General features: G+C 40.2%; 1 protein-coding gene across 1 annotated transcript in view; it reads right to left on the reverse strand.

Moving 5' to 3' along the window:
* Positions 1 to 21,934, reverse strand: part of LOC308251860 (collagen alpha-4(VI) chain-like) — a gene marked incomplete at both ends in the record, with an annotated part of 97,408 nt that overhangs the window by 44,102 nt on the left and 31,372 nt on the right. Inside the window, 10 exons of the mRNA XM_080675525.1 lie at positions 6,618 to 6,683; positions 7,249 to 7,311; positions 10,702 to 10,755; positions 12,739 to 12,783; positions 14,533 to 14,559; positions 15,629 to 15,700; positions 17,064 to 17,117; positions 18,699 to 18,791; positions 18,924 to 19,069; positions 21,478 to 21,556. Coding sequence (XP_080531651.1) covers positions 6,618 to 6,683; positions 7,249 to 7,311; positions 10,702 to 10,755; positions 12,739 to 12,783; positions 14,533 to 14,559; positions 15,629 to 15,700; positions 17,064 to 17,117; positions 18,699 to 18,791; positions 18,924 to 19,069; positions 21,478 to 21,556 — 699 coding nt within the window. The remainder of the gene's footprint in view (positions 1 to 6,617; positions 6,684 to 7,248; positions 7,312 to 10,701; positions 10,756 to 12,738; positions 12,784 to 14,532; positions 14,560 to 15,628; positions 15,701 to 17,063; positions 17,118 to 18,698; positions 18,792 to 18,923; positions 19,070 to 21,477; positions 21,557 to 21,934) is intronic.

Consider the following 21,934-nt stretch of genomic DNA (forward strand, 5'->3'; position numbering starts at 1 on the left):
GAAGTGTGTCTCTGCGTAGGTGGAGTGATCAATACATACAGATGATGATGGAGGGAGAGGTTACACACAGTCACAATGAGCAAACTGTCTAGTGCTCTCAACTTCTTTAAGGTCAGAAGTGGGAAAATATGCGGTGTCCAGAGAAAGAATGAGTTCATCTTTCAGGAAAAATGGAAACCACATGATCCCAAATAGGGATATATTAGACTATTATTCAGTGAAGTCGCATGCTAACTCAATAAGAATTCGTAAATTGGGAAGGAATGTGAAATGCAGAAACAAAAAACATTTGTGCAGTGTTCTTCTGTCATTTATAATAAATTAATTTATGAAATAATTTATACCACAATGTGAAAGAAGTGTTAATTAAATTATGGTAGAAATGTTGACAAAAAAATTATGGTAGAAATGATTATTGAAATAGTATGCAACAATTAAAAATTATCTTTATCAAAAGTTTATAAAGTAGAAAATTGTGCTACAATGTTCTTTTCAAATATGCTAAATTCTGTGAAAGAATAATTTATCCCAAATATAAAGAAGGATAAAATGATGATTCCTCATTTTCTTACATTACAAGCCCATGAGATCCTCATCTGACTCTCTCAAGGGGAGCAACTTTGCCATCAAAAAAGTTAGAAAAGTTCAGAAAGTGATTATTTTCTTGGTAACTGGAACTATTTAGTTTGTCCTCTACATTTTATTTTTCTGTATCCAGAAATATCTGTTGTGTTATTTTGCAGATTTTTCATATTTCCTACAACTTTTGTGATATCATACTATGTTAGCACAGTTTTGGTAAAATTATTATACTTAAAATCCTTTTTCTTTTGAAATATTAATGTTTATTGCATGTAATATTATTATATTTAAGGTTGTTTTTCTTGAATAATTGGTGTTTATTACATGTAACATTATTATATTTAAAATCATTTTTCTTGAGATAAAAAAAATTCAACGGGAATTTTTTAAATTAAGTAGTTCATATCATAGAGAAGGTTTTAGATATAGCCCTCTCACAATTGGTCTAGATTTAATAAAGGTTCTTTCTTAAAATGTTTATCATTTTCTCATTTTAATAGTAAACAGGTTTTTTGCTTGTTTGTTTGTTTTGCGGCCAACATAATGAAGGAATTATTTGGGCTCATGCAGGAACCATTAGATAAAAGAATTTGGGAAACAAAACATGTACAGTCTCAGACTATTCTTGCTCAGATTACTCAATCATTCAAAAGAGGGGGGGGAAATATGTTCACAATAGATTAAACTGGTGAATACCATCATAATCAAGTGACCAAATCAATGTATCAGTAATGGGACAGACTGACAGTGCCCCTCCTGGTGAGAAGGGAACCAGCACTTCTTAATCTCCTGCCAAAAATGTTTAACCTGAATCTAGTCAGAAGGAAATACTCAAACAAATCCTAATTGAGAGATGTTTAACAAAATAGCTGTTCTGGAATGTCAACGTCATGTAAACAGACAAATAACTCGACAACAGTTGTGATTAAAGGAGACAAGGGAGGCAAGACAACTACATCCTTAATTGGAACCCAGAACAACAACAGTAAAAATAGCAATAGAGGGCACTATTGGTACAAGTGTGAAAATCTGAATATGGTCTGTAAAACAGAAATAACTTTGCATCAATATTAAACTTCTTGAGTGTGATGATTGCATTGTGCCTAAATAGGAGAATGTCTTTGTTTTTGAAGAATATTTATTGAATATGTAAAAGCAAATGTCATGATACCTTCAATTAATCCTCAAATGGCTCAGCAAAACATGTATATATAACAATTGGTGTTCGTTGTACTATTATACTTGCAACTACAAGTTTTTCTATAGATTTAAATTTTTTCTAAATAGAAGTTGGGTAAAAGTTATACAGGCTCAGCATAGAATCTTCAACAATTCAGATAATAAGAAAAAGAAGTAAGTAATTTCTGGGTGTTTATCCCTCCAGGAAAATAGATACAGATATATTCAACCAATTAGGATTCTTGTTGAATACAGAGTTTTATAATCTGTCTTTTTTTTCACTTAATATTACATCATGAATGTTTTACTTGTTATGAAATAGTCTTCTAAATTATTTTTCATGGCTTAGTAACATTCTATTATGTGGATTTGCCATTGTTTATATAAAATATCTCTTATCATTGGACATTTAAGCATTATAGTGATTAAAAATCACTACATTGATCATCTATGGAGCTGAATCTTTATATTGATTCATGATTAACTTCTGGATGAACTTCTAGAACTGGAAATACTGGATCAAAGTGTTACCCTAGACAGAACACCAGGGAGTTTTCCCCCATTGGCCAAGCTGGCAGCAGAGAGAGGTTCTTACACCAGCATGTCAAAAGCTAGAAATATGAATGGAGAGGGCCTGAGCCTGCCAAAAGCTAGCAAGATAATTGGATAGAAAAAATGCCCTCCCCTTCCTCTCCCTATAAGAACCTTGGGCTTGAGCAGGAAGAGGGATGATCTTTGAGGCAAGGGTGATGCGATTGGTCGTTGAGACGTGAGTTCACCATTCTCTCAGGTCCTGTGGCTCCCAAATAAAGCCTGTTTCCTTTTGCACCAGCACCTGCCTCAGGAATTCGGCTTTCGTTGAGACGGCCAAACCTCCATTTTTTTTGCTTGGTTATGAAAGAACATACACGTCTTAAGCCCTGGCAGACATGGTTGGTGGCTACATAACACTCCCTTCCCTTTCTTCCTTGCTAAGAAAATCTCAGTTTTGTTTATGGCAATAACGTGGCCAGCTCCAAGGGACAAATTATGACAGGTCTAAGCCAATCATGGCAATTTCCTTTGTCAGAGACTTGCTTTCTTAAAACAGGCAAGGGTAACCCCACTGCATGGGAGAACATATTTGCAAATGGTATCACTGATAAAGGTTTAATTTCCAACATCTACAGGCAACTTATACAACTTAATAAAAGGAAGATAAATGATCCAATAAAAAAATGGGCAACAGACCTAAATAGAATCTTTTCAAAAGAAGACAGAAGGAAGGCCAAGAGATACATGAAAACATGCTCAAAGTCACTAATTATCCGAGAAATGCAAATCAAAACAACAATGCGATACCATCTCACACCTATCAGAATGGCTATCATCAACAAATCAACAAGCGACAAGTGTTGGCGAGAATGCGGAGAAAAAGGAACCCTTGTGCACTGCTGGTGGGAATGCAGACTGGTGCAGCCACTGTGGAGAACAGTATGGAGTTTCCTCAAAAAACTGAAAATGGAACTCCCATTTGACCCAGTAATCCCACTCCTAGGAATATATCCTAAGAAACCAGAAACACCAATCAGAAAGGATATATGCACCCCTATGTTCATAGCAGCACAATTTACAATAGCTAAGATGTGGAAACAGCCTAGGTGCCCGTCAGCAGATGACTGGATCAGAAAACTATGGTACATCTACACAATGGAATACTATGCTGCCATAAAAAAGAAGGAATTACTACCATTTGTAGGCACCTGGATGGAATTAGAGAACATTATGCTAAGTGAAATAAGCCAGTCAATGAAAGAAAAATACCACATGATCTCACTCATTTGGTGATAATGAAAAACATTATAAACTGATGAACCAAAAGATAGTTACAGAGGCAGTAACGCATCAAACAGACTGTCTAATTACAGCGGTAAGGTTAGGGAGAGGTGGGGGAAATAAGAGATCAACTGAAGGACTTGTATGCATGCATATAAGAGTAACCAACAGATGCAAAACATTGCGGGGGGAGGGCATGTATGGGAGTGGGGTGGGGGGGGGCAATGGTAAGATATGTACACATATAATACCTTAATAAAAATTTGGAAAAAAAAACAAACAAACAAAAAAAAAACAGGCAAGGGCAGATGGGGAGCAAGGACCCAGTCAATGAACTAAATGAACTAAAAAGAGAAGGTTGCTGGGAGTACCCTGATGAAAGGAAAGCCCCTTTCCCCCTGGCATTGTATGTAAAGGTGAAGGTAAAATTCTTGGGCTGCCAAGGCCACGGACCACCCTGTGGATGGCACTGTGGAAAGAAAGGGCCTGACTCCCTGATGACAACACTGGGTTTTGATGGCATCACTGAGCTCATGTACCAAACCTGGAATCACTTTTCCCTGGGTTATCAAGCATGCCTATTAGCTAAACACTGCCAGTCTGGTTTTCTGTCACTTGTCTATTCAAAAACATAAATGTCCTAAGGTTTTGTCAAAAATCAGCAGTCCTGACTGAGGTGTGTTACACCTGATTGCCTCCCAAAAAGGTTCTATTGTCAAGTCTTCTGCACCAGCTAGTATCCTTTTCCATGTGTACCAGTTTTCATTCTCCCCAGAAGTGCTGAAGCATGACTGTTTTTTTGTGGGGTTTTGTTTTGTTTTTTTGTACTTCCCCAATACTAGATTTCTCAATTTGGTTTGAAAGACTGCTTCATCAGGGTACCTTCTCCATACGAATTGCAACATCTAAGCTGCCCTTCTCCGTTGGACTCAAACAAATAGTAGTGAAAGAGTGCCCCCTAGAGGGCGATCTTCTAAATTCTTAGAGCACCCTTCTTTAAGCTCATCATGCGGAAAAGAAACCATGGCAAACACAAATGCAAAATAGCATGGCACTGCTTCAGAGAGTTATAATCTTTGTTTTCATGCACAATTCAGGGATCTGAAGTTCAAGGTTAAGCCTTAGGACCTCTGAAAGCTGTGAGCACGAGGATCCTCCCATGGCTATCTAGATTGAGTTCCTTCCCAGTTGTAAAACCATGAGCAAGTCATGGAACCAAAGCTCAATTTACACATGGACCGTGACCTTTCTCCTCATGATAACCACTAATAGATGGAAACTTTGAAATGGCTTCTCTAATCAGCCCACCTTGCATATGATGAAACTGAGCCCAGATGATTTAAGGATTTCTGCTATTCTCTTAGCTCTAGTCCCATAGCTGAATAGGTTATTATTATTGAGTGGACTAGAGGCCCAGTGCACAAAATTCGTGCACGGGGGTTGTGTGTCCCTCAGCACAGCCTACACCCTCTCCAATCTGGGACCCCTCAAGGGATGTCTGACTGCCTGTTTAGGCCCGATTCTGGTAGGATCGGGCCTAAATGGGCAGTCGGACATCCCTCTCACAATCCAGGACTGCTGGCTCCCAACTGCTCGCCTGCTTGCCTTCCTGATTGCCCCTAACTGCTTCTGCCTGCCAGCCTGATCACCCCCTAACCACTCCCCTGCCAGCCTGATTGATGCCTAACCTCTTCCCTGCTAGCCTGATTGCCCCTAACTGCCCTCCCCTGCAGGCCTGGTCCCCCCCAACTGCCCTCCCCTGTAGGCTTGGTCACCTCAACTGCTCTCCCCTGCAGGCCTGGGTCCCCCCCACAACTGCCCTTCCCTGCAAGCCTGGTTGCCCCCAACTTCCCTCCTCTGCCGACCTGGTCACCACTAACTGCCCTCCCTTGCAGGCTTGATCGCTCCCAACTGCCCTTCCCTGCTGGCCATCTTGTGGCGGCCATCTTGTGTCCACATGGAGGCAGCCATCTTTGACCACATGGGAGCAGCCATCTTGTGTGTTGGAGTGATGGTCAATTTGCATATTACTCTTTTATTAGATAGGAGGATGGTCACAGGGCCCTCTAAGCTCAACTCACCAAAGAAAACATTCTCAGTGAAGTTTATCCAAAATAACTAATTGACAACAGAATGAGATAATCTTGCAGCAAATCTGACACTTTTCTCACATGATAATAATCTTGTTACCAACTGGATTTCATTCAGGACCTGGACCTATATAAAATGCATGTGAACTAGTCACAATCCAGGAAAGAGAACTGATGTCCTAAGGTTTTGTCAAAGGATACAAATTGGAGTTGAAAGCAAACAGAGGTTGCTCTGCAGTTGTAAACATGCTGGTATGCAGACCTCATTCCTGGATATTGAGAATGATGAGATGTGAGGTCTGAGACACTTGGGTTATTTTAGTCATTTTTCAGTCATGCATTTTAATGTCTGGCACATAAAAATCTAAAAATGGCTTCTGACAAGTTAGCGTCTGTCGAGTTAACGAGTCTTTTTCCTTCGGTGATGTCTTCTGTCACAACGCTGCTAGTCTTTGGAACTAAACAAAGGGCCTATCTTTAAAAAAGGCTAGTATGCAATTCACATCCATCAACACTGGCAGAGATGGAAAGCAAGCCAGCAGTGTAATGACCTTGAGCATCTTTTAAATCAAGACATCGTTATAAAAGAGGAGGATTTTAAAACTGGAAAGATCTCGGGGATCACTGAGTCCGATGCTTTCATTTTGGATATGAAGAAACCAAGGACAAAAGAAGTAAAGCAATATGTATTACTAGTGCTGTAGGAGATGAGATTTACACACACACACACACACACACACACACACACACACACACACACCTATGAGACAAGGATGCAAGGATAAGGATATTAGTGGGGATTAACATTCAGAGCTTCTGTCTCTGACAATGGAGTTCCACAGGTTTGCTCACTGATTTTTTTATGTTGATCCAACCAGAATGCCAAGTCTTCTGCACCAGCTAGGATCCTTTTCCATGTGTACCGGTATCCCCAAGCAAACAGAGACTTACCTGATGTCCACGCCTTCCTTTTTCTCCCTTAGGGCCCTGGATGTAACTATCAATTCCGGGATCCCCCTGAGAAAACAGAAGATTGCTTACCTCAAATGGATAGGAAAGACAGGCGAAAATATAGGAAGCATGATCTTTTTTAAAAAGAAGAAAGGCTCCAAAGTAGACCTTTTTATTTTTATTTAAATTCCTTATTGTTTAAAGTATTACATGTAGTATTACATATGTCTCCTTTTTTCCCCATTGACCTCTCCCAGCCGTTCCCACCCACACCCACAGCACATGCTGTCACCCTCCTACTGTCTGTGTCCATGGGTTATGCTTATATGCATGCATACAAGTCTTTTGGTTGATCTCTTCCCTCTGAGGTTGGGTGGTCTGTTCAAAGTAGACCTTTTGATTATCTAAGACTGACTCAATAATCCCAAATATGCAATGCAATTAAAATTCCAAACTCTGTAAGAACCCAAAAAGTTCTATAAGATGGAACTCCAATCTCATTTTTTTTACTATACCAACATAGGCTGAATGATGACTCATTTGGGAATAATTAATTGTTCTCTGCCTTTGTGTTCAAACAGTTTACAAATCCTGGGATTAAAGCAGCAGAAATCCCTCAGACACCACTCACAGGTTCTCCCCTTAATCCAGGCTCTCCATGCTCTCCAGGCTGGCCAGGTGGTCCTGTCAAGCCCTTAAATCACAACGAAAAAAAAAAAAAAGTGTCACTTTTTAAATCATCTATCACTTAAAAAAAAGAAAAGGGGGAAATGAGAGTCAAATTAAAAGAGCAATTGAGTGCTTGAACTTTAAGGCACTCACTGCCGAAGAGGTGAGGTTGAGACACAGAAAAGAACATACTTTTATTAGAAATCTGTGATATGCTTGACACTAAGTGAGCATTAGCTCATTTAACCTTCACAGCTCACGAACTGAGGCTTAGGGAAGTGGAACCCGGTCTCCCTGTTACCAAATCCCTCGCTCTTCCCACTCCTCTGTGATGCTCCCACACAGGAACACAGTAAGAAAAACAAGAAGGATTTCTCTACCACAAACATGGGCAGCATCAGCAGAGCAAGATCTTGTGGGGAAAAAAAAAAAAAACAGAGAAAAGAGAGGAAAGTATTTCCAGAGCTCCTAACTGCTGTAGTCAGGGGACCAGAGAGGCAAAGCAACTTGCCTTAAGACTATGACATGATAAACAAGTTATTATTTCTCTTAAACCTGCCATTCGTGGTACCATATCTGTGTAGTAGTTCCCACAGAGCCACAGAACCTTCCTCAGATGTTGTTACGTGCCTGGTTCTGGAGAGTATACATCACACTCTGAAAATAAGGAAGTGGGACACCTGAGAAATGGAATACTCTCTAGGGGCCTACGAAAGCTACCTCATAATGACCTGAGACCCTTCCTTCCCTCTATCCTGGCCTGTACGAGAAAAGGAAGTGAGTTCATTCTAAATTCTTATTCTTCTGCTTAATTTACTAGGTGGGCAGATTTCTTTGACTTCTCTAAGACAATGTTCTCACTTGTAAAACAGACATACCTATCTTATAGGGTTGTTACAGAGATTAAATAGAATGATACATTAAAATGCCAGGTACAGAGCCATATGGTTCATATAGTTCCTATTATGATTTGTACAACTTCTAGTTCTTCCTTTTTCTGACCCAGACACTGGCTTCCAGAGTGATCTTCCAAGCCTGTAGCTTTGAACATTCTTCCCTGCCTAGAAACTTTCAATAGCATGATTATGCCGTAGCAAAAAACAAAACCCCTAAACATGGCAGGACATGGACTCCAGACATTCCTCCCACTCTTTATACTTTTTTATCTCACCTTCCACTCCTGTTAAATTAGAATCCTTGTTTGTCCTAACCCACTCTGAGTTATTCTAACACTAAGCCTCTCCTTTTTCTTCATCTGAAATACAGTGGGTGTCTCTCTCATAAAGCTCTTGGGTTAAAAAATGTTTTGAGCCTGGCTGGTTGCTCAGTGGTTGAGCATCGACCTATAAACCAGAAGGCCACTATTTGATTCCGGGTCAAGGCATATGCCTGGGGTTGCTGGCTAGATCCCCGATTCTGAAGGAGGCAGATGATCAATGATTCTCTCTTATCATTGATGTTTCTATCTCTCTCTCCCTCTCTCTTCCTCTCTGAAATCAATAAAAATATACATGTTTTTTAATCTTGATTTCCTGTGTGTCCTGGAATGCCAGAGTCCTCTCCACCCTTCAACACCATTCTCAAATGCCACAGACCTAAGAATAGAAGGTTGGTCCCTTGTCCCCTTTCCTCCCCCTAATCATCTGGTTGTTACTCATCCTTTAAATTTCATTCCATCTTTGCTCCCTCCAAGAAGCCTTCCTGACTACACAGGCTGGATCAGATCCCCTGTCATTTATCTCTCCTTCATGCATTTATCTCACCAGTAATCTTATATCTATTTCTATAATTATTTCATTAACTATCTCTCCCCCATAGAGGTCAATTCTGAGATACGGAATGCTCCCCATTCTACAGTCATGCCTAAATTACAATAGATGCTCAAATCTTGATGATTGGTTAGATGAAGAAACAGCACTCTATTTTAGATTCCTCTCCAAGTCACTGTGCTCCCATTCATTCTTTATTTGCACCATTCTTGCAGCCTTTATTTTATCCTATCTTGTATTGTAGTTCCTCCTGCAAACATCTTATCTCCTGTACCAGTTAATAAGCTCTTTGTTGGTCATAATCATGACTTATTTACCTTTGAACTCTAATCTGTGTCTAGCAAAATGCCCTACAGATAGAAAATACTTGAAGTTTATTGAATTCCATTAAATTCAATGAAAACTAAAGGCTTTCCAGTGTTGAAGAAAGTGTGGTGTCCTCCACCTTCTCCAAAATCTGATTGACAAACTGCAGGTTGGAAATTAAACCTCAATAGGAGCCATTTCTTGTGAGTTCCTGTTTCATTTATCAGGAAATCAATCCATTGCCTTTCAGTTAAGTCTAATTCCATGTGGGATACCAAAAAACATAAGTAAATAAATGTCTTCCCCCTTATCTAATTCAATCAAGCAACAGAAGCTGTTTTTAGTATCATGTTGAGGTGGATCCTTCAGGCTGTATTCTATAATTAATTAGTAATGTCTGCCATGGGCACAGGAAGGGAGCATTTAGTACATACGCCTTCTCTTACATAGAAATACAAATATCAGCATGAGGCAGGGTATAGTCACTGTTAAGCAGATAGTACAAATAATGTACATTGGAAGAATATAGAGAAGGGGGAGATCTCTGTAGACTAACATGGTCAATGAGGGCATCATGAGGAGGAATGGCAGGAGCTGGAAATTGAAGAAAAAGTGATAATCAAATAAGTACTGAGGATGGAGGCAGAGAAAAGACATTCCAGGATGGGGTACCTAGCATGAGCCAAGACACAGAGGTGGGCCTGCATACAGGAACTTCAGGGGACAATGAGTAGTGTAATTTGGGAAGGATTCCTTTTTATTATTTTTTAATTACAATCAACATACAACATTATATTGGTTTCAGGTATACAACGTAATGATTAGATATTTACGTAACTTACAAAGTGATCACCCTGATAAGTCTAGTGTCCACCTGACACTATATAGTTGTTACAATATTTTTGACTATATTCCCTACACTGTACTTTACATCTCTGTGACTATTTTATTATTGTCAATTTGTACTTCTTAATCCTAAGAAGGACATTTCTTTACCAAGATTAATGAAGACTGTTGTTGAAAGGCCTTGGATATAAGACCAAATCATTGGCAACAGGGAAACATAAAAGCTAGTGAGATCAGGAATGACAATTATGGTTCTGATACAAAAACAAACAAACAAACAAAACAACTAAGTAACTTGGTTTACATTGCTCATTTCGCTAACAGCACATTCAGGCCTTAAGTTATAGGTTCCAAATAGTCATCTAATACTTATTGCCCTCTAACTCCCTACCTAGTATTTAACCCACTAGATGATTCTTTCCCAAAACTTAAAAATAAACTGTAAAGGTCAGTTTAGCCAGTAGAAACTTGAGACAAATATCCTCATAGTTTACCCGATTTCCCCGATTTCCTTTTTCTCCAGATGATCCTGGGATTCCACGATTACCCTAAATAAATAAATATGCAAAGAATCTTTGTTACATTAGTCACATCAGAAATGTTTTTCACATAGTTTCACATTCTAGCCAATGGTAGAAAGTTTATTTACCATTCTATTTCTGAATATGGGACAGACTAGAAGCCCTGAACAATCCTGGCCCTTTGGAAAGCAATCTAAAATTACAGGGAACAAATTTTAAAATCTTTTACATACATTTATGAGCTGATTTAGAAAAAAAGAGAGGGAGAAAGAGAGAAATCCTTAGAGTTCAGAATGAAGAGAAAGCAGGAATCAACAGAAGTAATAGCCATTGGCTGTTGTAAGGACTTCTGACCACTCAGTGTGAGTGTGAAAAACCACAAGCTGATCATTTATTTTAAAGTGGTCCTAGGAGGTGGTGCTACCAAAGACATGGCAGAAGCAAACAACCTTCAGAGCTCAGGCCTTAATAACTCCTCAGAGATCAATTAAAAATTCAATTAAAATTAAGTTTAAGTCAAAAGTCACAACATACATGTAGGAGACACCAGGATAGGGGGACCAGCAGAAACAACAGACAACAAAATCAGACTTGCAATGACTGTAGATATTGGACTCATCATAAACAGAATATAAAATAAGTAGATTAAAAAATTAAATAAGAAAAGAATTTGGTTTTTTAAAAGAAAACAAGCAACTATTTAAAAAAAAAACAAGCAGATCTGAGAAAGAATCAAATAGAACTTTTTGAAGTGAAAATTGGAATAATTGAGATTAAAAATCTAATTGACAGGTGAAAAGGTATATTAAACAAAGTGACATAAGGATTAGTGGAATTAGAAACTAAAGAAATTATTCAGAATGTAGCACAGAAAGACAAAGAAATAGGAAACATGAAGGAGAGGTTAAAAGACATTGAGTATAGAATGAGAAAGTCTCACAAATTTTTAATTAGACTTCCATAAAGAGATAATAGAGAAAATTTAAAAGATAAAAAAATGTAAAGGCTTATTTGCTAAGGATTTTCTAAAACATAGAAAGCACAAATGCTCAGATTCAAAAGCCTAATAAGTCCCAAGCAGATAAATAAAAATGAAACCACACCTGCACATCATATTGAAACTGCAGAACACTAGGAACAAAGGGGAAATATTAAAGCAGCCTGATATACATTTTTTTAAGATTGCTGACCAAGGAACAATTAGTTTGATGGATAACGTCTTAACAGTAATAACGAAAGACAGAGAAACACAAGCCAGAAAACTATGAAATCACATTTCAAAGTGCTGGGGGAAAAATGTTTACCCAAGAATTGTCCTTCAAGGAAAAAAAAGATAAAATAAAGAGTTTTCAGAAAAAATCAAAAAACAAAGGAGTTTATGAACTTCATTAAAGGAAATTCTTTTAAAAGTCCTGCCATAGACAAAAGAAACATGACCTTTTCATGTTCTTTTGAAGGCATCAATAATAGCAGTAAATATGAGGGTAAAGCTAGATGAGCATTGACTAAATAACACAATAATTAAAGTGTCGAGTTAGTAGAATTTAACAAAAAATACTGGGCAATAACATGTAATACAGGAGGCAGCTAGTTAGAGCTATGTTTCTAAGGTCCTTCTATTTTGAAGATAAGGGCAAATATATAAATTAACTTTAGACATTGTTGAGCATACATGTTAAAAGTTTCTAGACTGCCCAGACGGTGTGGCTCAGTGGATTGAGCATCGTCCTATGCACCAAGAGGTCACTGGTTCGATTCCCAGTCAGGGTCATGCCCGGGTTGTGGGCTCAATCCCCCTATGTGGGGCATGCAGGAGGCAGCCGATCAATGATTCTCTCTCATCATTGATGTTTCTATCTCTCTCTCTCTCCCTCTTCCTTCCTCTCTCTCTAAAATCAATAAAAAACACATTTTTAAAAATTTTTTCTAGACTAATTGTGAAATGTTTAAATAGAAGGTACAAATGCAAACTCATAGAGGGAGGAACATAGAATGAGAAACTTTCTGTACCTGTTCTCCATCCAAGCCGTCAACACCTTCCTCACCAGGGTTGCCCTGTGGAGCAAAGGATGAGAAGGTTAGAGACAAGAGGACCAGGTGTACATGGTTATTGCTTTGATGTTCATTTCCATACTAATTTTTTTTTATCAATTAGAAGAATCTAGACCTTCCAAAGCAGTATTTACATACTGCATTCAATTATTATAAAGCAATGATTATTTTCTTTCTGAAATAGTCATTAGTGTTATATACTGTTTTTTCCTGGTAGTTTCAAGGGGCCAAAGTAAAAGACAGAAGGGAAAAAATTCAAATTGTGAATGGATAGAAGGACTTCCATTTTAACTTTTGTGCTGGACACAAGTAACTCTTTCAGAAGACTGAATGAAACATTTCCCTTTGGTTGTCTGCATGTTAAAGATGGCCCTTTTGTCATTGGCTTTTGTTAATTTAAAAATACCAGCAAATATGCCTGAATTAATCTGCATAATGGAAACCTGGATGATCTTAGATTAAGAAGGAACTAAATGGGAGTGTATCCATATGTGTGCATTTGGGGAGACTTACAATTAAAAAGGCCCTTATGAAAAGAAATGAAAACCTGAACTAGGTAAGAATAAAAACTGGCAATTGTATAGTGACACCTGATCAAATATGCAATCACTTTCACATTATGGCCCTTCAGTTTGCCAACTATTTCAAAATGATAGTTAACATAATTATTTTAAAATATCTTCTGAAAAAAATTCAGAGTTTTGCACGCAGAATACATGGCCTTATACACGTGTGAAATAATTGATTTACTCATACTGTCCCCAGGAGGAAATCAAGTTTCAGGCTTTTTTTTTTTTTTAACCGAAGTACAGCCAAGCTAGTGCATGAAAATAAGCATACCAAACTCCCAGAAATTACATGATATATTTGCTCCAGGCCAAAGCGGGGAATCAGTGCTACCCAGACACATGAGTAAAGAAGCTTTATCAGCCCTTGTCTCTCTCATTCACCCCTTTGCAACCACTCCCTCGACAGACTGGGTATCTACTAAATATCCTATATAATAAGAGGCTAATATGCAAATTGTCCCCTCAACAGAAAGTTTGACTGGGAGTTCCACCAGGGGTGAGGCCAGCTGGCTAGTGGCCTGCAGCCCCTCCCCCTGGCTGGCTCCACCCCCGATCGGCACCCTCCACCCCAATCGGGGGCGGGGCCAGCCGGCCAATCTCCTGTGTGCCCTCCCCTGGCCAGCTGATGGGGCAGGTTGGCTGGACTCCACCAGTGCATGAATTTGTGCACCAGACCTCTAGTTTTTTAATAAATGAATGAGAAAATGGATACTTTGCTTCTGAATCTGAATGTAAAGTTATTCCTTTATTGTGCTAGTTCACTTCTTACTAGCCCTGTCCTAATGTCCCTCTTCCGTTTGACACCCATCTTGACCAGTCCCTCCCAACAACACCTAAAATTCAGGACCAACTCTTTCAGATCATCATGTGATAAATAGGGTGGCTCAATTATTATAGAGTTAGCAGGCCTTGAAGTGAATATATATATATATATATATATATATATATATATATATATATATCTTACTACCTTAAACCTGAAATATATGTCTTATAAATAACCATTCATTAGCATGGCAACTTGGCTCTGAATAACATGTGACACATCCCCTCGCTTAAAATTTTAAGCCCCACCTCACTCAAGCAAAGGAAAAGCAACTGGACATATTTATTTTAATGCTCAGTATTTTATTTCCCAAAGAAATTGTTCTCCAGTGTAAAAAGAGGGAAGAAAGTTGCCTACCTTCTCTCCTGAAAATCCTCGTTCTCCCTAGAGTTAGGAAGAAATAAAAAGAATTGAGCTTGAATTCTATTTTTTAAAACACTGTTTCATTTAGGAAACTGTATGTTCCCTGGTTTCAAAAAGTGCAATTATTAGATCAAAAGGAAGATTTCTTTTCCAGCGACTGTAATGGGCATCACAGTGCTCTGATTACTACCACCTTCCTGTGCTTGGGACTTGGAAGAAAATTGCACCTTGCAACTCCTCACATAGTGGGGGTGAGCAGGCAACAGCAGTGACCTACCACTTATGATTACAACAATAATTTTTCAAACAAAAATGACAATACACTGACTAACACACATGAGAGGGCTTCTGGGAACAACAGAACAAATTAACGGAAAGAGTAACTTGTTAAAATACACAGAACATGGTCTTTGTGGTCAGAAAAACTCTCTACGGGACTCTGGGATGGTAGAATTTTTTTTTTCTGTCCTTATTACAGGAGATTCCCTAAACCTGGAAGGTTAAGAGACATTGAACGCAACCACTCCCAAAGAGTGCCCCACCAATTATCCTTTAGCATTGAAAATTTCAGTGTTCGCAAGCCCGCCTTCCACCGGCCTGTACTGTGACTCTTTCCCAGGGTTTTTTTCTGGTGCCAGAGCCTGTGTACCCACAGAACATACGTGCCGGGGAATGACCACCCTCTGGGAGCAGCCCTCGACTAACGCCTGATAGGATTTGGTGTATGAATACCCCAGCTCCCTCGCCCCTTGAGTGGGGTAACAACGAGGTGCATGTTCGATGTTGGCTGCCAGAGTTCCTCAGCGGGATTAAGCTCTGTCTACCCTGGGGGATAATGTCCTTGACGATGCACCGTTTTAGGCCACCTCCCCGCCCTGTCTAGCTTCTCCATTGCCTGCGAGTGTTTACTGAGATCGCTTCCCAGTAAACTATTCATACGTGATTCCTTTTCTCAGGCTCAACTTCTGGGAAACCCTCCATCTCAGGAGGAGCCCAGATGCCATACCTGTGCTGAAGAATTAAGGTTTTCCTCACACTCAAAGGATGAAACAGAGATAAGGGAAGAATTCCAGTTCGAGGTCAGACTTACTTTCAGTCCTCTCATACCCGGGCATCCTGCCTCGCCTCGGGGTCCAGGAAAACCTTGGGGCCCTCTTGCTCCCTGTGAAATAAAGATACACGTGGAGACAGTCAAGCACCCAACTACTTCAAACCAGCAATGATGACTATAAGAATGACTAAAACACGACACGGTCCTTACAATTACTCCTACATCCTCAGAGACCAGACTGGATCACCAGCAAGGCAATCGGAATGTTCACCCATCAACAATCCACATCGGTAACCCCAAATCACACAAATCCAAATTATCTATAATTTTGATTAATTCAGTCAAGCCACATGGGCAAAACTTCAGCCTTCAAACAAAACAGGGGTGTGTCTGGCCGAAACCGGTTTGGCTCAGTGGATAGAGCGTCGGCCTGCGGACTCAAGGGTCCCAGGTTCGATTCCGGTCAAGGGCATGTACTGTGGTTGCTGGCACATCCCCAGTGGGGGGTGTGCAGGAGGCGGCTGATCGATGTTTCTCTCTCATCGATGTTTCTAGCTCTCTATCCCTCTCCCTTCCTCTCTGTAAAATATCAATAAAATATATTTAAAAAAAAAAAAAACAGGGGTGTGTCTGAATGTTTCCTCCAGGCAGCTAAAACTAGGTGGTTTCCTTGTAGTCCCACGAAGAATAAACCACTATTTCCCTCTTTCTCTTCTGGGTGAAATCCTGCCCATACCTAAGGTATAGATCACTTGTTGCCTCCTCTTCTAAGAAGACTTTTCTCTTATGTCATGAGTTACTGTTTTGTGTTATATTGTTTCCTGCCATGTTGTGAGCTTCTTGGTGACAGGGACAATGTTTCATTTATTTATCTCTGGGTTTCCAGCCCTAAGCACAGTGTCGCACGGTGTCAGGCACACAGTAGACATCCGATTGGGATTTGAAGAATTACTTCCTGAATTTTATTCATGAATATAACCTTTGATCTAGGCATTAGATAGGAAGAGAATGGTAGATGCCATGCCTTTTGCCAAACTGATCAAATATAAATTAGAAAGTATTGCATACCCCATGAGCTTTCATCAGACTACTTACAAACATGGCTACATCATTAATAGTAACAAATTACCTGCCATTTAGCTCAGGATCAACAACTACTATTGCATGTATGCACATTAGACAGGCCACATTTCCAGTTATCACAAATTCACTCATTAAAACAACAAAATGACCATACTTCCTCATTAAACACCGTCTAGAGACAATATAGCTACACAATTTGTCCACCTGACATTTGTTATGATACCTGGTTATCTTTACATAGATATTTTATATCCACTTTATTTTTAAACTCACTTTTAAATAGCATAGATGAGAAAAACTTTCATAACTTAAGTGCAATTAAGTATTACTAATATTTGACCCATTTTACCATATTCTGTCACAGAAAAAAAAAATAAGATTTAGTGCTCACATGTTCACCTTCTTCACCAGGATGACCAGGTAATCCACCAGGCCCCTTCTCTCCCTGAGAGGAAAAGAAATCAAAATACATAACTTGGACTCTAAATTCTTCATTTCTCAAATCTACATGAAATAAAAATCGTTACTAATAGATAACCTTGTCTCACTGAGTTGACATTTTATTGAGAATCTACTAAATGTTGAGCACAATGTGCAGAGACATATAGAAACAAGTATTCCTGGTCGATTTCACAGTGAAAACTTGAATACCTGTCTGTCTGAATTTTTGGCACATCAACCTATTTTTATTTTTCTGAAACACCTTTTTAAGCCATTCTATTGTGAAAATCCAAAAGAAAACTAGTTTCTAGTTAAATGTGTAAGGAAAACTGTTATTCTTAAAGAGGGCTTTGACCTTGTTTTACAAAACATCAGTAAGCAAAGGTGTTACCAACCACACTACTTATTTCCGTAGGACTCAGCTATTTAGTCTCTCTTATTATTTTTAACTTCTTCTTAGAGACCTAAAAACACAAAGCATTTATTCTCAAGAGAGGTTGGCTTGCCATTTTATAGCCAGACTTGTTTATTTAGTCTGAAAAGTGGTACTAAGTCTATTTGTGATCAACAAAGATATGACAGTCAACACAACCAACCACTGAATTTTAACAAACAGAAGGAGCAGAGAAGTCAAACATTCAAAGCACTCTCATCTTTGACCTCTGAGGCATAGTCCTTAAGTTGCGTTAAAAAAAAAAATATCAAGAGGTTCCCAAGCTTGATTTCTTCATTCTCCATCTGATGTTTCACAACAACCTGAGGAGGGAAATAATCTAGTGCTAAGGCGTAACTACAATTTATTTTAAAAAAAATAATTACACACTTTTATACTATTCGGAATTGAGATTGATCCCCAAAGTCAGTAGGAGCTCATTCCAACAGCCTCCTGGAAAGCCTTACAAAGAGAGTGTGTAAAAAGATAGACAAAGCCAAGGGGATTGATTCAACCTTACATGTGGATTTGTGACCCTACCCAATCGTGAAGCGATAGTCCCTGTGAGGACAGAACCTTGTGTCCCTGGGTGTCTGAGGACCATTTCTAATGAGATATTCTCCCTCAAAAGTGTGTAGTAAATTTCTTATCACTTAACTCAGAGTTAACAGAAAGATGCAAATTAACCACTAGTAAACCAGTGATTGCACCCTTCCTCAGGGTTTAATGCTGTAGACGAGGAGGTTAGATAGGAGGGAAAGGGGCATTGACTACTGTAAAGAAAGCAGGTGATGGGCAAGTGAAAATTTTGGAGACAAGTAAGAACTTCTGTGCAGTGAGAGAATCTATAAAAGTCTTTGTCAAATAAGTGTAAGGAGGCAGCATAATGGAGTGGAAAGAATGTGAGTCAGGCAGACGGGGACTTAAATTAGAAAATCCCTCTTTTTAACTGAAACTTTGGGAAACTGATGCTCCCTCTCTGAGCCTCGATTTCAAACCCATTGACTAACATTTGCCTCCAAGGTTTATTAAGAGGGCGGGATGAGTAAAACTGTGTTAAAGACGGAGCACAGAGCCTCGTATGTAGTCATCTACAGTCATCTACCTGAAATGCCATCTCGCCCTCCCCATCCACACCCAGCAAGTCCTCACCTTTCTCCCAGGGCTCCCACCGTCACCTCTGTGCCCATCTTCTCCAAAACACTTTGCATACGTATTGCAGCATGTTCTTTCTAAAATTGTGTCCTGAAAGACAGAACCCATATCACATACGATTTCTTTCACCTATTAACCTACACCACATTACACACTAAAGAGACAAAATTCCCTCAGGGTTTGTAAAACCCTGTGGATGGTATTTAAAAAAAAAATACTTACAAGTTGCTTCAGTAAGATGCTTGGGAGGGATGGCAGTGTGACGCTCAGGGGTTGATTATATGCGAATCCTCTGCCAAATTCTAGCTCCTGAAGCTCTTCCAACTTATGTACACCTTCCAGGCCAATAACGAGGAGTCCAGAGAATCCTTTGGGATACCGGCAGGTGGGCGACTTACTTGCATGTCTTTTGAATGGTCTGCCTTTGTCTCCGCCCCAGATATTCATCCATCACCCCGCCCTTCCCAGTTTTTTTAAAATCAAAACTAACTCACGGCATTCCTCCTCAAAGAACTGGTCTGATACTTTCAATCCCACCAGCCGAAAGTTAAGCAGTTAGGTGGCACTCACAAAGGACTCTCATTGTTCCCTTCGGGTCCCTACTTTTTATTTCATAGAGGGTTTTCACTTATAATTGTGTTATCAATTATAAGTGGATAGCATCCTTTTAAACCAGCGGTCGGCAAACCGCGGCTCGCGAGCCACAGGCGGCTCTTTGGCCCCGTGAGTGTGGCTCTTCCACAAAAGACCACGGCCTGGGCGAGTCTATTTTGAAGAAGTGGCGTTAGAAGAAGTTTAAGTTTAAAAAATTTGGCTCTCAAAAGAAATTTCAATCGTTGTACTGTTGATACTTGGCTCTGCTGACTAATGAGTTTGCCGACCACTGTTTTAAACCCATTCCTGATGTAGATTTGTGGTTTACTCTTAGAAACTGTGGCGTCATAGGAACTATTCACAAATATTCTGGTTCCTCTCCTTAAGGGCACATGATATGATTTTATTTCTTGGGGGAAGTTATCAACTCTCATCGAGCCTCAATTCCTTACCTGTGAAAATATCATCTATCTCTTGAAAGTTAGAATTTTCCACGTGGCTAGCTCTGACCAATTACATGTGTACAGAAGTGACATGTGTCGCTCCCTGGGAGAAATGTTAAGCGCAGGGAGCAATGTGCCTCATTTCCTTTCTCCTGCCACAGGAATAAACCCTTCCTTCAGCCTGGGTACTTGCGTGAAGAGCATGCCACGTATCTGAGTGGGCGTGGGGCATCAATTGCATACATTCTTGCTACGGAAAGTCACTGAGATCTGGAGGCTGCTTGGTATTGCAGCAGAACCCAGCCAGGGGTGGGCAAACTTTTTGACTCGAAGGCCACAATGGGTTCTTAAACTGGACCGGAGGGCTGGAACAAAAGCATGGATGGAGTGTTTGTGTGAACTAATATAAATTCAAAGTAAAGGAGCGTAGGGGAGAGCAAGAGAACCCTCCGCTCTTTCGGCTCCGCGGGCCGGATAGAACAGCTGAACGGGCCAGATCCGGCCCGCGGGCTGTAGTTTGCCCACGGCTGTAGCCTATTCTACCGGATCAGTCACTAACAGGTCATCTGGATTTGTCCACATTAACAGAGAACACATGAACAGGGACACTTTAAGTTTGGCTAGAAATCACTGTTTCTAGAATTTCAGACCAAATATTAGTGTTAATATTTTGAGCAGTAAATTCCACGCACATCAGCTTTTGGCTATTGTGAAAATAAATTAAATAAATAGCTGCTTAACAATCTTGTGGTTAAAAGCTGTCACACATAGTCTTCATCATTCCTGAAAACACATTCCTGGAAATGGAACTGCTGCTTCAGCACATAGACCAAGTTCGCAGTCTTTTGTCACAGACTCCCAAATCTCTGCCAGAAACGTTGCAACAATTTAAACTTCCAGTAGCGATCTATTTGGTAAATTTAGCTGGGAGCAAATTAGCATAAAAAAATATTCCAACACATTGTTAACCCAGGGAAAACATCATCCCCAGAACACGATGAACAGACGCTACCGAGGAGGGAGGAGAACGAGGGGAGCTTGAACAAGTCATGCTGCTGGCTGTTCACCCTGAGCTGGCTTCAGAGCCTTTGCGTAGCGCAGGCTGGGGATGGCCAGAGTAAGCAGGCACAGCTGTACAGAAGGTACTGCCCGAGGACACCCAGCGGAAGGAGCTGGTGGGCGCTGAAATGCAGCCAGGCACAGGATTGCACCCACGCAGAGCACTGGGCATCTTTTTCCAATTTCACAAAGATGCCACATAAACCAGGAGCAGCCCTTGGAGATGGAGAAGGAGAAGGAATTTGGCAGCAAACAAGGGAAGAAGGGCAGTGGAAAGAGCGAGGCCCAGGTTTAAGCTGATTCCACAGTTCAGGGAAAAGAGACATATGAACCCCTACGTAGCCTGAAGGAGCTAACGACACCCACTCACCATGGGGTAGGAGTTGCACCTTCGCCCCTCTCCCCACCCTCAAAAGCAGATGCCAGGCTGGGAACCAGTCAGTCCTGGCTAAGAGAGGCCCTGGGTCGGTGTCAGGGATATGGGCCACAGGGTCTCTCAGCCCTGAACAGCCCCCTGATTCATACAAAGAGGGAGAATGGGTATCAGCCTGGTGGGCACTGAGCTCCTATCACCTGGGTTAAGTCTGTAGGCTTAATAGAGTCCAGTGCCATCTGGAAATCTGGAAATCTCAGCCCCTGTGAGAGGAATGAGGTCCGTGCAGGGAAACCCCGTCACTTACCTTTGCCTCGGAGAAGCTCAGATGTTTTCTTCAGTCTCTCTAAGTCATCATCCAGTCCATCTGTAAACACCAAGAGGACCTGTGGTTTCGGGGCAGGGGTGAGGGCAGGATGGGAGAAGTTGGGAGGGAAAGGAGAAAGGGAAGTGGGGAGGGAATGGAGAAGATGGATGCTATAAGTTGCACATTTTTTTTAATGCAAGGATAAGTTTAGCTTTTCTGGTTGTAGCCAGCCTTTCACCCTCTTCCCTTTTACCTATCCATTATTCATTTTATTACACATTCATTTTTACTTCAACTTCCCTCCCACCCAGGTCCCTATCCCCCCAAAAAAAACATAATAATAATTTGAACCAGCTTAACATGTTCACTTAAAAATACCTTCCAAAAATTATCTTACAATACTCATCTTTATCAATGTAAAAATACCAAAAACATTATTGCATTTTCTACAATTAAA

This window comes from Plecotus auritus, assembly GCF_963455305.1.
Source record: "Plecotus auritus genome assembly, chromosome: 6".
In the NCBI taxonomy this organism is placed as follows: domain Eukaryota; kingdom Metazoa; phylum Chordata; class Mammalia; order Chiroptera; family Vespertilionidae; genus Plecotus; species Plecotus auritus.